Below are 17,613 nucleotides of genomic sequence, written 5' to 3'. Positions count from 1 at the left end.
ATTCAAAAGGATGTGGTTTGGCAGCTAGTTCAGCCAAAGCGTCAGTGATGAGCGGCGGCCACAGCTGGCTGAGCACACCCTTGCCCACGGAGGACAGATGATTTTCATAGGAAACTGGGGCCTCCAGCCTGAGGGGTCTGGTGTGGAAAAAAGGTGGAAGGTTTCCAAAAGCTAAGTTTGAAGATCTCAGGGTGCAAGTTGGATCTCCACCAAATACCTGCCTCCCACCTCTCAGCATCCAGGGCTGCCCATGTAGCGGGTGTGACTAGGAGAGGGAAGGAGGGCAGCGAGGGTTCCATACCCACCTCCCAGGTCCCAACTCCCCTGCCCTCCCCAGCCAGGCCCTCACCTTGACCACGCCAACCAGCAGGCTCAAGCTGATGATGAAGAGCATGGTGATGAGCAGAAAGCTGGAGACCAGTTCAGCTGAAAGGCAAAGAGAGCGGTGAGGGGCCCAGAAGCGCCCCCTAGGGAGGCATTCCAGGTTCCAAGGGCCACACTCTGGGAACCTCTGGTGTGGGTACTATGCCAGTGAGCAGGAAAGCCCAGGCCCTGCCCTCCTGCGGTTCTCAGTCTTGAGGGGCTACCAAGTTGCAAACAGAACATTTCAGGTAACAAAGATGGCGTAAGAGAGGGAGAGGGGTGGCAGGGGCCTGGGAAGGCCTCTAAGGAGTTGGCCCATGAGCCAGGAGGCCAGGCAGGGACCCCGAGACAGGGCCCAGCTCGGTGTGGTGGGTGCAGCCGGGGGAGGGTAGCGTGGAGGGAGCAGAAAGAGATGAGAGGTGAGACCAGAGAGGTGAGCAGGGGCTGGAGCCCACGGTGAGGAGCTGGGTGACGGGCACCTGTCTGGGCTAAGCAGAGGGCTTCCTGCTGCCGCAGCCACTAGTCCAGACTAGAAGGGCTGGTTAGGTTTGCAAAGTGGGTCAGTGGCTCGGTCATGGCCGATTCTTTGCAACCCCTGGACTGTAGCCCACCAGGCTCCTCTGTCCATGGGATTCTCCAGGCAAGAATACTGGAGTGGGTTGCCATTCCCTTTCTCCAGGGGATCTTCCTGATCCAGGGATCGAACCCTGGTCTCCCACACCGTGGGCAGATTCTTTACTGCCTGACCATCTAGCAGCCTCCTATTTGCTCTCACACCTGGAGACCTCGTGCGGACACTTGGGAATTTCTCCACTTGCAGACGTCAGAAAGGACAAGTGGCAGGGCCTCAATTCCAGCTGCTCCACCCCTGGCCGGTGCCCCTCCCCTCACCCCTCCCCGCCCTTTGGCTTCCCCTGGACCTACCGATCCTGAGGTAGCCCGTCTTTGAGAACTTGCAGGAGGCCTTGCCGTGGGCCACCTCCACCGAGTGCTCAATGAACAGCAACACACTCATGATCTGGGGGCAGAACAGAGCATCAGTGAGCCGGAGTCTGCACAGTCCCACCACCAACCACTTCCACCCCAACAGTATGCAGTCGGGGCCCGTAAGGAGAGGTCCTGGAGGAGGTGGAATGCCAGGCAGTGGGGCATCCCGGATACAGTGTGGCCTAGAGAGAGACAGCTCAAGCTCTTAACCCTCCTTCTTCTTCTTCCTAGCTGTGTGAGCTTGGGCAAATTATTTGACATCTCTGTGCCTCCGTTTCCCCATCTGTAAAATGAGGATAATCCTGACAGCTACCTAAGGAGGCTAATGGGGGGAGTAAAGGAGAACATCGCAGGACAGCACTTAGAACCACACCCAGTTCTTAGCAAAGCTGTAACTGTGACTACTGAAGGTTAGGCTTGAGGAAGTGGGGGAAACAGAGGGCTCTCGCCAGGGACTGGGCCCCTGCTGTGTACCCTCTTTTATAACGACAGGCTCTGGACATCATGGGGTCTTAGTCACAGCATCTGAGCATGACAGAAATTCAAGTTCTTGGGATCATCAACTCAGACCTGGGAGTCTCTGATCTATGAATGCCAGTCCTCCTGGCTTTTCAACCCTCGTGTGCAAATGGAGATAATACTCATATTTGTCTCATAAGGTTGTAGTGGGGCCAGGTGGCATGATTCACTTAAAGTACCTGACAAATAATAAGCACAGTCTGTGCTATTATTATTATTGTTATTATTCTCTCTGGATTATAAAAGATGCTTGCTCCTTGGAAAAAAAAGTTATGACCAATCTAGACAGCATATTTAAAAGCAGAGACATTACTTTGCCAACAAATGTCCATTTTAGTCAAAGCTATGGTTTTTCCAGTGGTCGTGTATGGATGTGAGAGTTGGACTGTGAAGAAAGCTGAGCACCGAAGAATTGATGCTTTTGAACTGTGATGTTGGAGAAGACTCTTGAGAGTCCCCTGGATAGAAAGGAGATCCAACCAGTCCATCCTCAAGGAAATCAGCACTGAGTATTCATTGGAAGGACTGATGCTGAAGCTGAAACTCCAATACTCTGGCCACCTGATGGGAAGAGCTGACTCATTGGAAAAGATCCTGATGCTGGGAAAGATTGAAGGCAGGAGGAGAAGGGGATAACAGAGGATGAGATGGTTGGATGGCATCACTGCCTCAATGGACATGAGGTTGAGTCAGCTCCGGGAGTTGGTGATGGACAGGGAGGCCTGGCGTGCTGCAGTCCATGGGGTCGCAGAGTTGGACACAACTGAGTGACTGAACTGAACTGAGAAAAGGACTGTGTCTCTCTTGTTCACTGCTCTAGCTGCTATAGATGAACAGACGGATGGATAAACAGATAAACCCTATTCCCTCAGGGGACCCTTGCTAAGAATGACAGAAAAGGGGCAAACCTGACGGACATGAGCATTGCTGTGGTCCTGGCAAGAGCTGTGGTTCAGCCACAAAGCTACAGTTTCAAAGGACCTTAGAGGTCACCTTATCCCTGCCCTCTATCTTCTAAGGCAGGAATCCTATACCATGCATCCTCTACTTGAATGCTTCCAACCACAGCGAACTTAATCTTCATTGAGTTCATATCCTTACAGCAAGCCTTCTCCCCATCATACATACACACTTCTCCAGTGCCATCTGACCACACTGTGAAAAAGACTGTCTCCTCCCTTGCAGTGGATGGCCTACCTCTATTAATATGGCCTAAGTTTGCATGGGCTTTCTAGGCGGCCCTGCACTAGTAACTGATGCTCAGCTGACAAACACCATCTGTTTCCCCCTGGCTGACTTTTGATGGGTTTTTTTTAGCTCAGACAGAGGTTTCAATTTGTCTTCCTGCCATATTACATCCTGTTCAGGGGGCAGAAAGGAACAGCAAAGAAGACTGATGAGGAGCTGGGCTCCAGAGTCAGGCAGCTGCTAAGTCACTAAGTCACTTCAGTCGTATCCGACTCTGTGTGATCCCCATTGATGGCAGCCCACCAGGCTCCCCCGTCCCTGGGATTCTCAGGCAAGAACACTGGAGTGGATTGCCATTTCCTTCTCCAATGCATAAAAGTGAAAAGTGAAAGTGAAGTAGCTCAGTCGTGTCCGACCCTCAGAGACCGCATGGACTGCAGCCTTCCAGGCTCCTCCATCCATGGGATTTTCCAGGCAAGAGTACTGGAGTGGGGTGCCATTGCTTTCTCCGAGAGTCAGGCAGAGATGGATACAAATCCAGGTCATTATGTGACCTTGAGCAAGTCACTTTACCTCTCTGAATTCCCTCATTTGGAAACTGGCAAGCACTGGATTTAATGGGAAATAAATTGTCTTGTATTTGCAAAGCACTGAGCTTCAAGCCCTGCAGTGGGTACTCGGCAAGTATAAACTGCTTTTGGCTGCTGTGAGTTGACATGGGCCCCCTCTACCTGATGAAAAAGGCTTTGTTTCACCAGAACTGTGGAAAGCAGCTCACAGCAGAAGGCAGATGTGGTGGGGGCTGTGGCTGATACGCACAGGAAACAGCTCAGAGAGAGAAAGGCTGCTTCCTCACCTCCTAAAGACTAGAGTTCCAGGCCATTTTCCCCCAGTTTCCCCTGTAATGAGGGAAAGAGAAAGGGAGGCACGTGACGGCTCAGTTCAGGACAGAACAGGGCTCCCTGAAAGATGGTAAGCTCTGGGGTCCCTGAGATGTGTGAGCAGAGCACAGACGACTCGCCACAGCTGAGCTTAGAAATGCATGATTATCTATCAGCCGTGATACAGGAAGCCTTTTGAAGTCCCAAGAGTCCAGGATTGTCTGAGTCTAGGACGAAACTCAGAATCAGACAGTCTTGACATCCTGCTGCTAGAAAGAGTCTGTCTGCTTCTTTTATAAACTCCTTCTGCTCATTTTCTGAGCTCAGGTTAGGTGGCTGGACCAAGGACACACAGCAAGTTGGGGACAAAGAGGAGCCTGAAGCCCCAGTTCCCAGGGCTGTCCTGATGCCTTCCCACACACCCCAATCCCCAGGTCTCCTCGGAGCCCTGCTTTTCCTGACTCCAGAGGGCTCAGATACTTTGATCATGTACCTATGTCAATAAAACCGTTTGCACACACTACTCTGTTTCTTGATTTCCAAATTATACGCATGTGCCACCATCCTGGTTTAGAGTGAACATCATAAAACCTACACGCAACATACCCAGAAATGAATAAAGAACATGACTGAAAAATTTAGAAATTGTAATATTGTCATTCTGAGGCCCCAGTGGTCACCTTGGGTATCACCCCACTTTGGAAACCAGTGCCAACCCACAAACCATTCCCGAGATTCTCAATTCTGGCCCTGACACTCTCCCACAGCCCTGCTGCCACCTCAGCAATCCTGCCACTAGCGTCCTAACTACCCCTCTTCAACCATCCCCTCCTGAATATCCTGGGATCCCAGGAACGAGAGCGAAGAGGGGGGACCTTTATACAGCCTGATTCCATGCCTTGTTCACCACCCACACCATCCCTGTGATCCTCCCAAATCCAGCAAAGGGACTGTTCTTAATGCTCCCACCTCCATTTCACAGATGGGAAAAGTGAGGCTCAAAGAGGTCCGGTAACTTGTCCAAGGCCTTTCAGCTGATCATTTGTAGGACCCCAGGCCAATAGGCGCTGGATCTGATTCTCTTCCCCCCTCCAGTGTCCTCCCAGCATCTCCCCACCTCCTGGCTCTGCCTGAGGTCTGCCCTCCCCCACTCCCATGTGAGAGTCCAGCAGAGCCAGCAGGGCCCCACCTCCCCTTCCCTCTGCCGCCTCCTCCACCTCCCACAGCTTGTGCTAGAAGCAGCAGCAGACACTAGAAGCATTTCTACTTTTGTAAAAAACCACCTGTGCTTAAAACCAAGCTCCTCCTTTACCCCGTTTCACCTTCTCATCCGACCATCCTGTAGGAGGAGAGTGATAACCCTGTCCCCACTTGCCAGATAAGAACCTGGAGGCTCAGAGAGGCAGGAACCAACCCCAGAGCAACTTCAGTCTGACTCAGACCCTCTGCTGGCCTCTGACAATCAATGGAAGACACCAGTCCCTGATCCAGGAGGAAGACAGGCATGTCAGTTCTGTAGGAGATGAAGCGGAGAGGAACTGACATTCCCTGAGCAGCTACTCTGTGCTCAGAACTGTATCCACAGGCTTGTACCACCATCTCCCAAAACCCTGCAAGAAAGCCAACATCTTCCCCATGTTAGAGATTAGGAATGGAAACTCAGAGAGGAAAATTCACATGCCCTGTGTCACGTGGCCTGGCTGGGATATGAACCCTGTTGCCTGGGCTCCCAGAGTCCAGGCTCCACTCCAGGCTGAGTAGTTGATCTGGGGCCAAGCCCTGGTCTCACCAACCATCCGCCCACCCTCCTCAGGCCACCGACCGACCCTACACCCACAGCTCAAGGGACCACAGCTAGGGTAGAAGAGGCCTCTCCCACTGTCTCACGGCTAGATAACCCTGGCCAAGTCCTGGCTCCTCCCTGACCTCAGTTTATCCCCTCCAGTCAATGAAGAGAGTCACCCCTATTCTCACTGGAATGACTGAACTCCTGCTACCCATGGCATGTCACACCCAGGCTGCCCAGGGTCTCCCACCCCGGAATGCACCCCACTCATCAGAAAGTCCTCACTGCTCCACCCAAGCCCCCAGACAAGAGCTCTTTGTAGTTCAGAAAGTACCTGACTTACCTATAGCATAAGCTAGGAGAGGCCAGGAAACCCCAAGAGTCCAGACTACCCAGGCCACCTGGCCCTCCCCTTCCCCTCATCTCCCTCCTCCCACTAGAGCAGAGTTGTCCTCTCCCTGAGTCTGAGCGCCCGCCTGGGCCATGATTCATGCCCTCCTGGGATAGGAATGGGGCTTCCCTCCTCCCACAATGCCTGGGCACACGGCATTCACTTGCCCACCTGTTCCTCCATCACGGCATCTTTGGTCAGTTACAGCTAAGAGCCAGGGTGCGGGACTCAAGTGACCCCGCCCCAACCCCGGCTCTGTGCCCTTGAGCAAGCTCCCAACCTCTCTGATCCTCAGTCTCCTCCTCTGGGATATGGGATAATAATTGGACCTGCCTGGCAGGGCTGCTATCGGTCAAATGGCACTCCAGCCCTGAGCCTGGCACACAGCAAGTGCCCATCGGTACACACTGTTGGGCAGGTATACACCTGCTCCCTTGTTTGTTCATCCAGTAAACACTCTCTGAGCACCCACCAGCTCCCAGCCCTGTCTGGAAAAGTCACTGACCCTGGCCTGCAGGTGTCACAGTCCCCAGGGGAACCCAACAGGCGACCAGAGTGTTCAGAGCCATGTCATGGGACATGCGGGAGGCTGAGAGTCCCTGACGAGGGACTGATCATAGCTGTCTGGAAGGCCCCGGGAAGGTTTCACAAACAGGAAAAGCTTGACCATGGCTTTAAGCATTTCCAGAAGAGACCTGGAGCATGCCACGACAGATCCAGGGAAACTCGGGGGCAGGAATGACTCTTCCCTGAGAGAGGGGATGTCACCCATGGGCACGTGGAGCCCAAGGAGAGGCAGTGGCCAGCCCAAGGCCACACAGCAAACAGACTGCAGAGTCAGAGTCAGCTTGAGTCCTCCGGACACCGCACTCAGGCGCGGCTCTGTGGCCGGTGAGTTCCGACCACACTCAGCCCACCCACTGCTGCCTTCACTCTCCATTCCCCTTTCTCACCTCTTCCCTCGCCTTCTCCCTGGTTTCAGTTCCCACTTTCATCCCCACCCCAGCTCTTCTTTCTCAAAAACAGACACACAACTTCCCTAAGCCGTGTGATGGGGGAAGTGGCCAGGAGGCCAGGAGAATTTCTACTTGTTTTCCTGGCGGTTCTGAGGAGCAAACCAACAGCCTGAGCTCAAGTAAAAGGGCAGCTGAAGGAAAGGTACGCAGCTCAAAATAGCCTGGAGTTAAAACTCCCCTCCAGGTCCTCCCCACCATTCTAAGCAAAACAAAGAACTCTCTCGCAGGAAGAAAAAAAAAATGGACATTAAGGTTGATTACCCCCAGCTTCCCGGAGAAGGCAATGGCACCCCACTCCAGTACTCTTGCCATGGAAATCCCATGGACCGAGGAGCCTGGTAGGCTACAGTCCATGGGGTCGCTAAGAGTCAGACACAACTGAGTGACTTCACTTTCACTTTTCACTTTCATGCATTGGAGAAGGAAATGGCACCCCACTCCAGTGTTCTTGCCTGGAGAATCCCAGGGACGGGGGAGCCTGGTGGGCTGCCGTCTATGGGGTCGCACAGAGTCGGACACGACTGAAGTGACTTAGCAGCAGCAGACCCAGCTCCCAGCTGGTCCCAGCCTCTGGCCAATCACCGTTTAAGAGATAACTACTCCGAACAACCTTGGAGAAGAACAGGCCCCCTTAAGACAGTAGCTTTCCACATACACGCCTATATATACTTACTCTTTTCTTGGGTAAGTGCAGCAGCTCACTAATCTGACTGCTGCCCCTTCTCGCCTCATTAAAGGTGATCTGTTCCTGTACAGTGCCCGTCTCCTTCTTTTTTCCGAAACTTGCCTTCCTTAACCTACAGCAGCAGTTGTAGGAGGAGAGGAGGAGGCCAGGAGGGCAGGGGTATGGGAGCACTATTGAACATGGCCGTGGCCATAACGGCGGTGATGCCGCAGCTGAGTGGAGTAGACACAAGGGTCAGGTGGGCTTGACAATGGTGCAGGAGCTGGGAGACAGGGACTGGCTGCCCTGTGGCTGGGCTATGATCCTATGGGCAGTGATGATAGAGGTGACGGTGGAGTGGCAGGCTGGTGGTGATGGAGGTAGCCACAGGCCTGCTGGGGCTGCCGATGTCCACGGCACTCCTGACAGCATGACATGATGATGGTGGTGATGACACCAGATCCCCTGACTCTGGGGATCAAGCACCATTTCCCAGTCGAAGAATGGGGGCCCCGCTGGGGCTTAGGATCTGCATAAGCATGCAGGCAGAAACCTATCCTCTGAGCTTCCAGGGGGTAAAATTGACAAAGCGATCTGACACTCAGTGAGCATCTACTACATGAGAGCCGGTGCGTGGGCCATTTCCTGTCTGTTAACTGAAATGACTCCTCCTCACAAGTCTGTGAGGTCAGAACTGCTGACCCACTTCCAATCCGAGGAGAACGGGGCCTGTGAGTGCCTCAGCCAAGGTTGCACAAGGAGTCAGGACCCGGCTCGTCCTCCGCCCTCGACAACGGAGATGAAGCGATTCGCACAATGGGAAGCTGGTCCCAAGCGCACAGTTCTTCCAGCCTTCCAGGGCTGCTCCAACCTGACCCCGGGTCCTCCGGCTCTGGGGGCCAAGGAACTCATGGACTCCTGCATGTTCAGGCTGTCACAATTGTTATCTTTCTCCTTCCCATCATCATCATCATCATCGCCCCCTCCCGAAAGCTCACTCCCCTCCACATCACCCACCCACCCTGCTTTCCCTGTGTGTGTGGAGGGGGGCCCCCTGGGGCTGTCTGGCCAGAGGATGGGAGAAAAGAACCAGATGCATCAGCGTCGGGAGGAAGCTCTCCTCCCCAACCCCACCCCACACTTCCTGTCGCAGCTTATCAGGGGCAACTGGGTGAGGGCCATTCCCCCCTCCCGCCTCTGCCAGCGCTATCTCCCCAGACACCTCCCCAGCCGGCCTAGATACCATCACGGGGCGCCTTCCCAGAACCACGGCTCAGCGGGTGCCCCAGCCAGGCTGCCCTCACTTCCCTGGGACCCCAGCTGCACCAGCCTCCCTCCCATCCCCGCCCTCCCGCCCCATTAACAGCCCCTCCTTCGCCCCACCTGGCCCCTCGACTCCTCTGCACCGGGTTTCCTCATCTGTAAAAGAGAAAGAAGGCTCCACCCACTAGCAGGGCTGTTGTTCGGAGCAGATGAGGTTGACAGATGTCTGCTACCAAAGACTTGATCTTCAGAAAGATCTAGGGACCGTGCCTAGGGCAGACACCAAGCCACGGGTCCCCGTGGCCACTGTAAGGGCCCCACGCTGGAAACAACCCCAGTGTCTTCCCCCTCCCTACAAGAGGCAAACATACAGTGATATATTCATGCAGTGAAATAGTATACAGCAAGGGGGAAACAAAGTGGATACACACAGTCATGCAGAAAAAGCTCACAAACACAGTGTTGAGAGAAAAGAAGAGCCCGTGATGTGTAAACTCATCCCTGGGTGCTTCTAGAACTACGAGGGTTGAAGGAAGTCAGTGAGGGCCGCATAGTGACGAGCGGGGGCCACCAGGGGCCCTTGGGGGCTGGTCCAGTCATATTTCTCAGTCTGGAGGTTACCTGGATGTTGCTTTCTGAAAAAGGTCATCAAGACATCCACTTATAGAAACTATGCACCAATAAAAGGTTTGCAAAAGTAAAATACAATTGAGATTGGCAGCCACCTACTCCGTGTCAGGCCCTGGGGATGACGAAGATGAATCAGGCAGGGCCGACCCTGGCCTTCAGGCCTCCAGGCCAGACCACAGGACCCCCAAGGCCCCCACAGGTGAAGGTGGGAGCCACCCCGGGATAGGGGGAGATGCTGAGAACTCAGGGTCTAGGAGTCGGGGCTCCACGAAGGCTTCTGAGAGGTGGTGAGAATTAAAGATTTCAACCAAAGGGCAGTGGGAAGGGTATTCCAGGCAGAGGGAACAGCAAAAGCAAAAAAGGATGAGGTGCGTTTAGGAAACTGCAAGAAGCTTCTCTCGGGGAACTGCAACTTGGGCTCAGCACATGCCCGACACACAGGAGGCCCCCAGAAAATGGCAGCTGCCGCTGGGTGGCTGGACTGGTGGAGGGATGCAGGAGATGCTAAGGGGACATGTGGTTTTCCAGGGATGTGACTATGAGGTTGGCAGAAAAGGAAGAAAGAACACTCCAGGGAAAAAAGGAACAGCTCACGCATAGGTAGGGAGCTGGCAGAGAACACGTTTGGGATTGCACGCCCCATGGTTCATTACCCTGCAGTGGAAAGTGCCGGCATGGGAGCAGCTCGCTCTGGGCCCACGTCCGGGAAAACCAGTGTCTCAACCTCCGAGCCCCGTCCCTTGCCTGTGCTTCGAGTGTGACAGCCCAGCAAGGCCTGTCCTCTGCCCTCTGCCCTTTGACCTTTCAGACCTGCCCCTGTGAAAGAAGACAGAAGGGCAAGACTCCCCCTGAAGGAAGAGGCACTGAAGGTGAACTTTCTGACCCGCTGAATCCCAGGGGGACACTGCTCTTCTTGGAGGATGGGGGGTGGTCATCCTTTATGGGCACCCATTTGGGGGCTCAGAATGAGCCTCCAAGCTGAGTCCACGCTCCCATCCTCCTCCACTTTCGGAACACCCCCAAACATCCCCACAAAGCGTCAATTCCTTATTTACCTTCAGGGCAAACGCCCCTGCTGTGATAATAAGCGTTAGTATGACTGGAGCATTTAGGAGAGGTCAATTCCCTCTAATTTTACAGGTGAAATAGAGATTGCATCTTTGCACATGGGCTCCGTGTTTCTAAGAACAATGCTACCCGGATACTACTGTTGAATCCCACTCCATGGCTACCAGGAAGCCGGCCCTTCCCCCGACACAGTCTGGAGTAACAGCGGCAAAGCCTGGGCCTCGAGCAGGACTCTTGGGCTCTTGTTCTGGATCTACCCCGGGCTGCAAAGTCGCTTGGCCTGTGCAAGCCTCAATTTCCTCTTCTGTCAAATAGGGGCTCCGGGGTAGATCCCATTTGTTGGGTACTCGCTGGGTCTCTCACCTGGTTCCCTTTGAGTCTCTGACCATGCCAGTCATGGTTATTGGCCCCCAGATGACAGGAGAGAAAACTGAAGCTCGGAGAAGGAGAGGGACCCACTGGGCCTGCAGCAGGGCTGAGGGCTGGAAGGCAGGGAGCCAGCACCTTCGCTCTGCAAGCTCCCTGCTCAGCTTCCTGCCTCGTTAAAGGCTCTGTGCCCCTGGTGGTGTGGGGTCCCCTGGGAGACCAATGCAGGCCTCAGTAAGCTCAGATAGAAGTCCTGGTTCTGAGCCACTGCCCTGGGCTCAAAATAAAAGCCTCCCTTCCGGTTGGTGAGGGGCGGCAGGGCCCCGGACTAGGGTGCTGACCGAGAACCTTGGCCCACCCAGGCCCTGCCCTCCAGCCATTGGGCGAGGTCTGAGTGAGGCCCCAGCCCCTACACCAGGGAGGACCCACCCCGGGGCTGGTATGGCTCTCTGACAGCAGTGGGTCCCTCCAGCCAAGGTGACCCCCAATGGATGGAACCACCGTTCACCACCTCTCATTCCCAGAAGCCCTTTCTTTCTCTTTCCTTGGGCTTGAGAACCAGGAAGTGGGGATGGGACAAGGCTCACTCTGGGGTCTGGCCTGTCCGGGCCCACCTCTCACAGATGACTGGCCACCATCACTCAGCCCACCAGGCCTAGGGTAGCAAGAAGAGCCCAACTAACTCTGCTCCCCAGAAGGCCCTGCCTGCCACCCTACATTGGGCCCAGTTGGTCCAGGGGTCCCCTTGAAGGCCTCTGACATTTTATAAGCTAGAAGGCAGGGTGCATACCCTGGAGATGGGGAGCACAACTGAGTTCCCACCAGGGCGCCTTGGCCATGGCTCTGGAGAGGGGCCATGGCTCCCACCCTACCCCCGCTGGCCTCCCCCCGCATTCAGGCAGCATACAGAGCAAGTTCTTTCTGCCCCACATGGGGCCACTGGGCGTGAAGGCAGAGGTTTTAACAGATGGACCTAACAGTTAGGACCTATTTTTAGACTCTAAACAGATGAGCTCTAGAAAGGGGAGTGGCCTCTGGTCACATCCCACAGCCCACACTGGGCACTTGCCTGCCAGCCCCGTCTCTCGTAGGGCCACATCAGCTCAATATTTCAAAACCATCACCCTTGAGACAGGGACCACTGGCCCCATTTAACAGATAGGAAGCTGAGGCCCAGACAGCAAAGGCAATTGCCTGCTCAGTCACATTGTCAGTGAGTGATGGAGATAAGTCCACAATCTTTTCAGGCCCCAAAGTGGAGCAGAAAGAGAGAAGCCAAAAGCCACTGCAGTTCTCAGGAGGACAAACAAGAGGGCTTCCCGGAGGAGGAAGCTTCCCATGAGCTGGACCATGAAGAAGAAATGAACGCTGGGTGAGAGAAGGGCCTCTCAGACAGACGGACCACCCCTGGGCCATGGACCAGGTAAGGAGTTCATCTGTGCACCCGTGGGCTCACCCCACACACCTGTGTGCTGGTAGCCGAGGTCCGGAGCAAGCCCCTCCCCACCTCCCTGTGTGACCTGGAACTAGTCAGGGACCCTCTGGAGCCTGTTCACTCCTCTATGAAATGAGAGAACTAGGGCAAGCAGAGATCCATGAAAGAAGCCAGAGCTTCGTTTCAGTCTTGCCCCTGCTGACCTCTGCAACCTCCCCTACCTCATAAGCATCACTCCCTCCATCCCAGCTCCATGAGCTTCTCAGTACTTCCAAATCTTCACCTGCTGCTCCCTCAGCCAGCATGCCCTTTTTTTCCTCTACGTTCTGAAGCAAAGTCCTGCTCATGCTTAGCACTCAGGCCTCCTCCCAAAAGCCTTTCCTGAATCCCAGCCTCCACCTGGTGCATGCTCAGTAGAGTCCAACTCTTACTCCAACTCCATGGACTGTGGCCTGCCAGGCTCCTCTATCCATGGGATTTTCCAGGCAAGAATACTGAAGTGGGTTGCCATTTCCTCCTCTGGGGGATTTTCCTGACTCAGGGATCGAACCCATGTCTCCTGTGCGACTCAGGGATCGAACTCATGTCTCCTGTGTCTCCTGCCTTGCAGGCAGATTTTTTACCGCTGAGCAGCCCGAGAAACCCATAGCTTCTACGCCAGGGCTGACCTAAGGGGGCTTGTCTGTGCCCCCATCTGAGCCAGCACTGTTATCCTTCAGCACCATTATCACAATTTTTCCTTGGTAGGTTGGAACCCCTAGAGGACAGAGGCCATGAAAGAGTCAGGCCAGTGTGCTGGCCTGGGGCTGGGCACGGAAAAGAAAGACATGTTGAGAGTGAATCCACATTGACAAGAGGGTCCTTTAAGTAATAGAGATTGAGTGCTTTCTTATTAGCAGTGCCTCAGACATGGAGCCTGCTGCCAGCAGACCTGTAAGTCAAGCAGAACACTGGTAAAGAAGCAGTCTCTTTACAGTGGAGAAACACAACAGACAGGACCTCAGCCAGGTGATTAAGGTCAGAATCAACAGTGATAAGGCATGTGCAAGCATATACCCTCAATATGCAGTGCGGAGAAGGGCACTTTACCTCTGCGATCTCCTTCCCGAAACATGTTGTCCAAGTCTAACCAGGAGAAAACCACCAGACAAGTCCCATTTGATGAATATCTGACAAAATGCGTGACTAATATTCCTCAAAACTGTCTAGGTCATCAAAAGTGAGGAAAATCTGAAAAACTATCACAGCCAAGGGAAACCTAAGGCGGCGTGATGACTGTATACAACATGGGATCCCGAAAAAGGATCCTAGGGAAAATCTGAAGAAATCTGAATAAAGTATGGGCTGGTGGTTAATAATAGTAAGTCAATACTGACTCATCAATTGTGACAAATGCGTCATGTTAATGTAAGATGCTATCAATCGGGGAGTCCAGAAAGGGGGTATACAGGAACTCTGTTCACAGTTATCCTATGGATCCAAAACTGTTCTAAAATAAAATATTTATTTTTAAAATGTAATACATGCTCATTGTAGCCAATACTGAGAATACAGAAAAGTAGAAAAAAAAAAAATAGAGCTTTCACAACCTGTAACCCAGAGACAAGCCAAGGTCAGCATCAGTCTCATTTCCTCCTGGCCTTGTTTCGGCGTATTCTCTTGCTACAGGATTGAAATCACCGTGGGTGTAAGCTTTTTATCAGACAATGAATTTCTAATGGAACTCCAGGCACCTTGGGAGGGAGATATTTCTGGGCAAAAGGGTCTTCTGGGGTCCTTATCTCCTGCCATTAACTTGGGACAGACATGCTTTGGGCTGCCAGATAAACCAGAACCAAAGAGACCAATTTACAAAAGTTCTCTGACTCCTCTAGGTGTGCCACTTTGGGTCAGAAATCATTTGTGACCCAGGGAATCCTCTGCACAAACCCAGGGAAGTGGGGAAGAAGGTCCTCCAGCCGTTGGGCGTGGACGTCCTGCAGTAATAACACCCCAATGACTCAATAAACGGAGGTACTGTCTCAGGATGCCAAGAGCCCAATTTAACCCTCCCTAGAGGGGCCCAGTCCACGAATAGCTCTCCGTGTGCAGGGCTGTCACCCACGAGTGGCTCCAGATGACACCAGTCTAGGTGATCAATACATCTGGAGGGCAGAGTCTACTTTTCTATCCAGATGTTCAAGGCCCTGACAATACACCTGCTATGTGACTGCCAGGCCACAGAGAAAGCCCTGCCCTTTCTGGGAAGGAGCAAGACCTCTCACGGAGAGGGCAGGAGGACCATCCTCCACTGGAATCTATCAAGCATTCCAGCCCAGAGAAGACTGCCTGGGCCAGCTTCCAGACTTTTCTTCCGTTCTCCTGCCTTCGGCTCTAGGACATCCCATGGCTCCCCATGACCCACATGAAAGATGGTGGTTCTCAGCTGGGTGTGATTTCACCCCCAGGATACATTCACAGTGTCTGGAGATATTTTGGGTCATCACAGCTGGTGGGGAGTTATTAGTATCTTGTAAATAAAGGCCAGGGGATGCTGCTAAACATCTGACAGTGTGCTATTCATGCTCCACAACAAAGAATGCACCAGCCCCAAATGTCAAAAGTGCCCTGTCGTGAAGGTCCAACCTCTAGCTTATCAATCCAATCCCCTCCCACCTCCTACTCCCCAACAGCCTCCAGTTGGTCTGTGTAGGGTCCCAAGCACAAGCCACGGTCCTCAGCCTCCACAGCTTTGCACACCTCTCCATCCCAGATCCACCCTCCTCATAACCAAACTACACCTCTGCCAGTGGCACTCCCCCAAGAAGGCTTCCTGATCACCCGCGCACACATTCTTCAGCTCTGTGGGCAGAGGCTGATGTCATATCGCTGTGTACAGGTGAGGATCTCGGATGGCATGAGCAAAAGGAAACCTCAAGAGTCACAAAGTCAGGGGTTTGCAAGGCAGACTCTGGGCCCTGCAGCCTGCAAGTAGATTTGACTCGGTCTGCCCAGGGATTTCTTTTTTTCCTCAAATCAGTCACTAACATGGAGACAGCAGAAGTTGTGGCATAAAAGCCCATGTTTCCTGTTTCTCCAAATGTCATAAGAGCGGCTGCTGGGGCCCACATAGCAACAATCGGCGGAAACAGAGAGCAGCTGCCAGAACAGACGCAGAACAGGCTTCCCAGGTCACAGCAAGGTCCACAGGCCCCAGGGTGCTCACTTACAGGAGCTGCCTGGCCCCGGACGCATCAGCGTTTGAGACCTCTGAGCCAGTCCACGCCCCTTATCCATCATCATGTAAAGGAAAAACTGAGGCCCAAGGAAGCAGCCTGTCCAAGGTTGCATGGCTAGTTAGCAGCAGAGCAAGGGTAGGGGCCCAGGGGCCTGCTTCCCACGGGGACACCCCTGCTTAGGACACTGTGTTTCCAAGAACATGATACAATCTCAGAGCTTGAAGAGGCCCTAAGGACTTGGTCTGGGGACAGTCAAGTGCCTTTCACTTCTCTCAGAATCACTCTCATATTGGCAGGAGCCTGGCGGAGCAACCTCTGAGCTCCACCCAAAACCAGTGTTCTGGGGATCTGACTACTTGACTTATGGGTGTGCCAGCCTCAGGCTCTGTGTCTGAGGCCCTGCTAATAATAACTTCAACTACCTGTCAGGTAGTAGTTCCCACTACATGCCTCGTAGATATTTATACCCTTGATCCTTGCAACAACCCCATCAGAGAGGTATTACTATTCTCAGGCTCATTTTTTTTTTTTTTTTTAGACAAAACAGACACTCATAAAGGTTAAGTAAGTGGCCCAAGGCTGCACAGCTAGGAAGTGACGAGGTCAGGACTGATACACAAGAGTCCGGATCCAGAGACTGTGCGCTGAACCCTGAGTGGCACCAGCGCTCTGAAGGTTGGGCTCTGGCCACAGCCCTGCCAGCTCTGCCTGCGACAGGAAGCAGATGCAACCAGGTCTGAACAGTTTATAGCAGCCTGCCACAGCATTGCCGGATTTAGGCTAATTTTAAGGAAGCCGTTCCAGGCTCATAAAAGAACTGTTAACCACAGGCCCTGAGTCACCCTGGGAGGGAGGCGCTGGGTCTGGTGAGCTGTGTGTGTCTCAGAACTGTAGGCTGGGGGGATGGGTCTGGACAGGGCCCGAAAACAGAACCCCAACCTTCAGCCACCTAGACAGAGGGAGAGCCTCTGGCCCCCGGGGGGCTACGACTTGCCCAGAATCACTCTGAGTTTATAAGAGACAAGACTCAACACCCAGCTGTGCGCACCAGCCTCCAAAGGGGTACCAGTGGGCCCGTTCCTCCTCAACTGACCCAAGTCTCCAGGGCCAGGCCAGTCACCCTGCTCATATGCAAGCCAAACCGAGAGGACTCAGGCCCCTCTGTTCCCTCTGGAAGCACAAAAGGGAGATTCCCGTTTCCCATCCCTTCCAGTGGCCCAGGCTCCAGGGAGAGTCGGCACAGCCGTGCCTGTGACCTGACCCCATTTCCTGACAACACTCCTGGCTCACATTCTTCCTGAGATTCCGGGTTTCCAAAGCACTTTCACATCTGGGGCTGTTTGCACCTGAATAAGCTTGTGGAGCTGAAGGTCCCATTTCACAGAAGCAGAAACTGAGCCTCAGAGAGAATGGCAGCTATATTGGTTTAGAACAAGGACCCCCTCCTTCCACTGCTGCCACTGCCGCAGAGCTCCCCCCGCCCCCAAACCCCACCCCCGGCACACACTTTGGACAGAGAGGGACCCTAAGGCCCAGAGCAGGGAAGGGACCGCCGGGGTTCTACGAAGAGGTGGTGAACAACGGTCCTCCCATTCAAGGGGGTTCAGTAGATGGGGGTGGGGCTCGCTCGCTCTCTGTCTTACACACACACACACACACTGCCCGGGGCACCTGCACACTCACCACATGGTAGATGGCCAGGGCGGTGGTAGCGATGCGCACATTGAAGCAGCAGCAGGTCTGGCGGATGGCGGCCGCGCGGGGGGCCATGATGCTGCCTCCCCTCCTCCGAGGCACTGACGGGGAAGGAACGAGGAGCCTGGAGCAGGGGCAGAAAA

The 17,613-nt window shown here is 53.9% G+C and overlaps 1 protein-coding gene across 1 annotated transcript in view; it reads right to left on the bottom strand.

Annotated features, from left to right (window-relative positions):
* LAPTM5 (lysosomal protein transmembrane 5) overlaps window positions 1-17,613 on the bottom strand; it is a 26,122-nt gene extending 8,509 nt beyond the window's left edge. The window contains exons 1-3 of the mRNA NM_001046118.2: window positions 17,459-17,613; window positions 1,288-1,381; window positions 350-426 (exon numbers count right to left, since the gene is read on the bottom strand). Coding sequence (NP_001039583.1) covers window positions 350-426; window positions 1,288-1,381; window positions 17,459-17,545 — 258 coding nt within the window. The 5' untranslated portion in view covers window positions 17,546-17,613. The remainder of the gene's footprint in view (window positions 1-349; window positions 427-1,287; window positions 1,382-17,458) is intronic.

This window comes from Bos taurus, chromosome 2 (genome assembly GCF_002263795.3).
Source record: "Bos taurus isolate L1 Dominette 01449 registration number 42190680 breed Hereford chromosome 2, ARS-UCD2.0, whole genome shotgun sequence".
NCBI lineage: Eukaryota > Metazoa > Chordata > Mammalia > Artiodactyla > Bovidae > Bos > Bos taurus.
The sequence above is the reverse complement of the archived record's forward strand: the minus strand, read 5'-3'. Positions and strand labels throughout refer to the sequence as shown.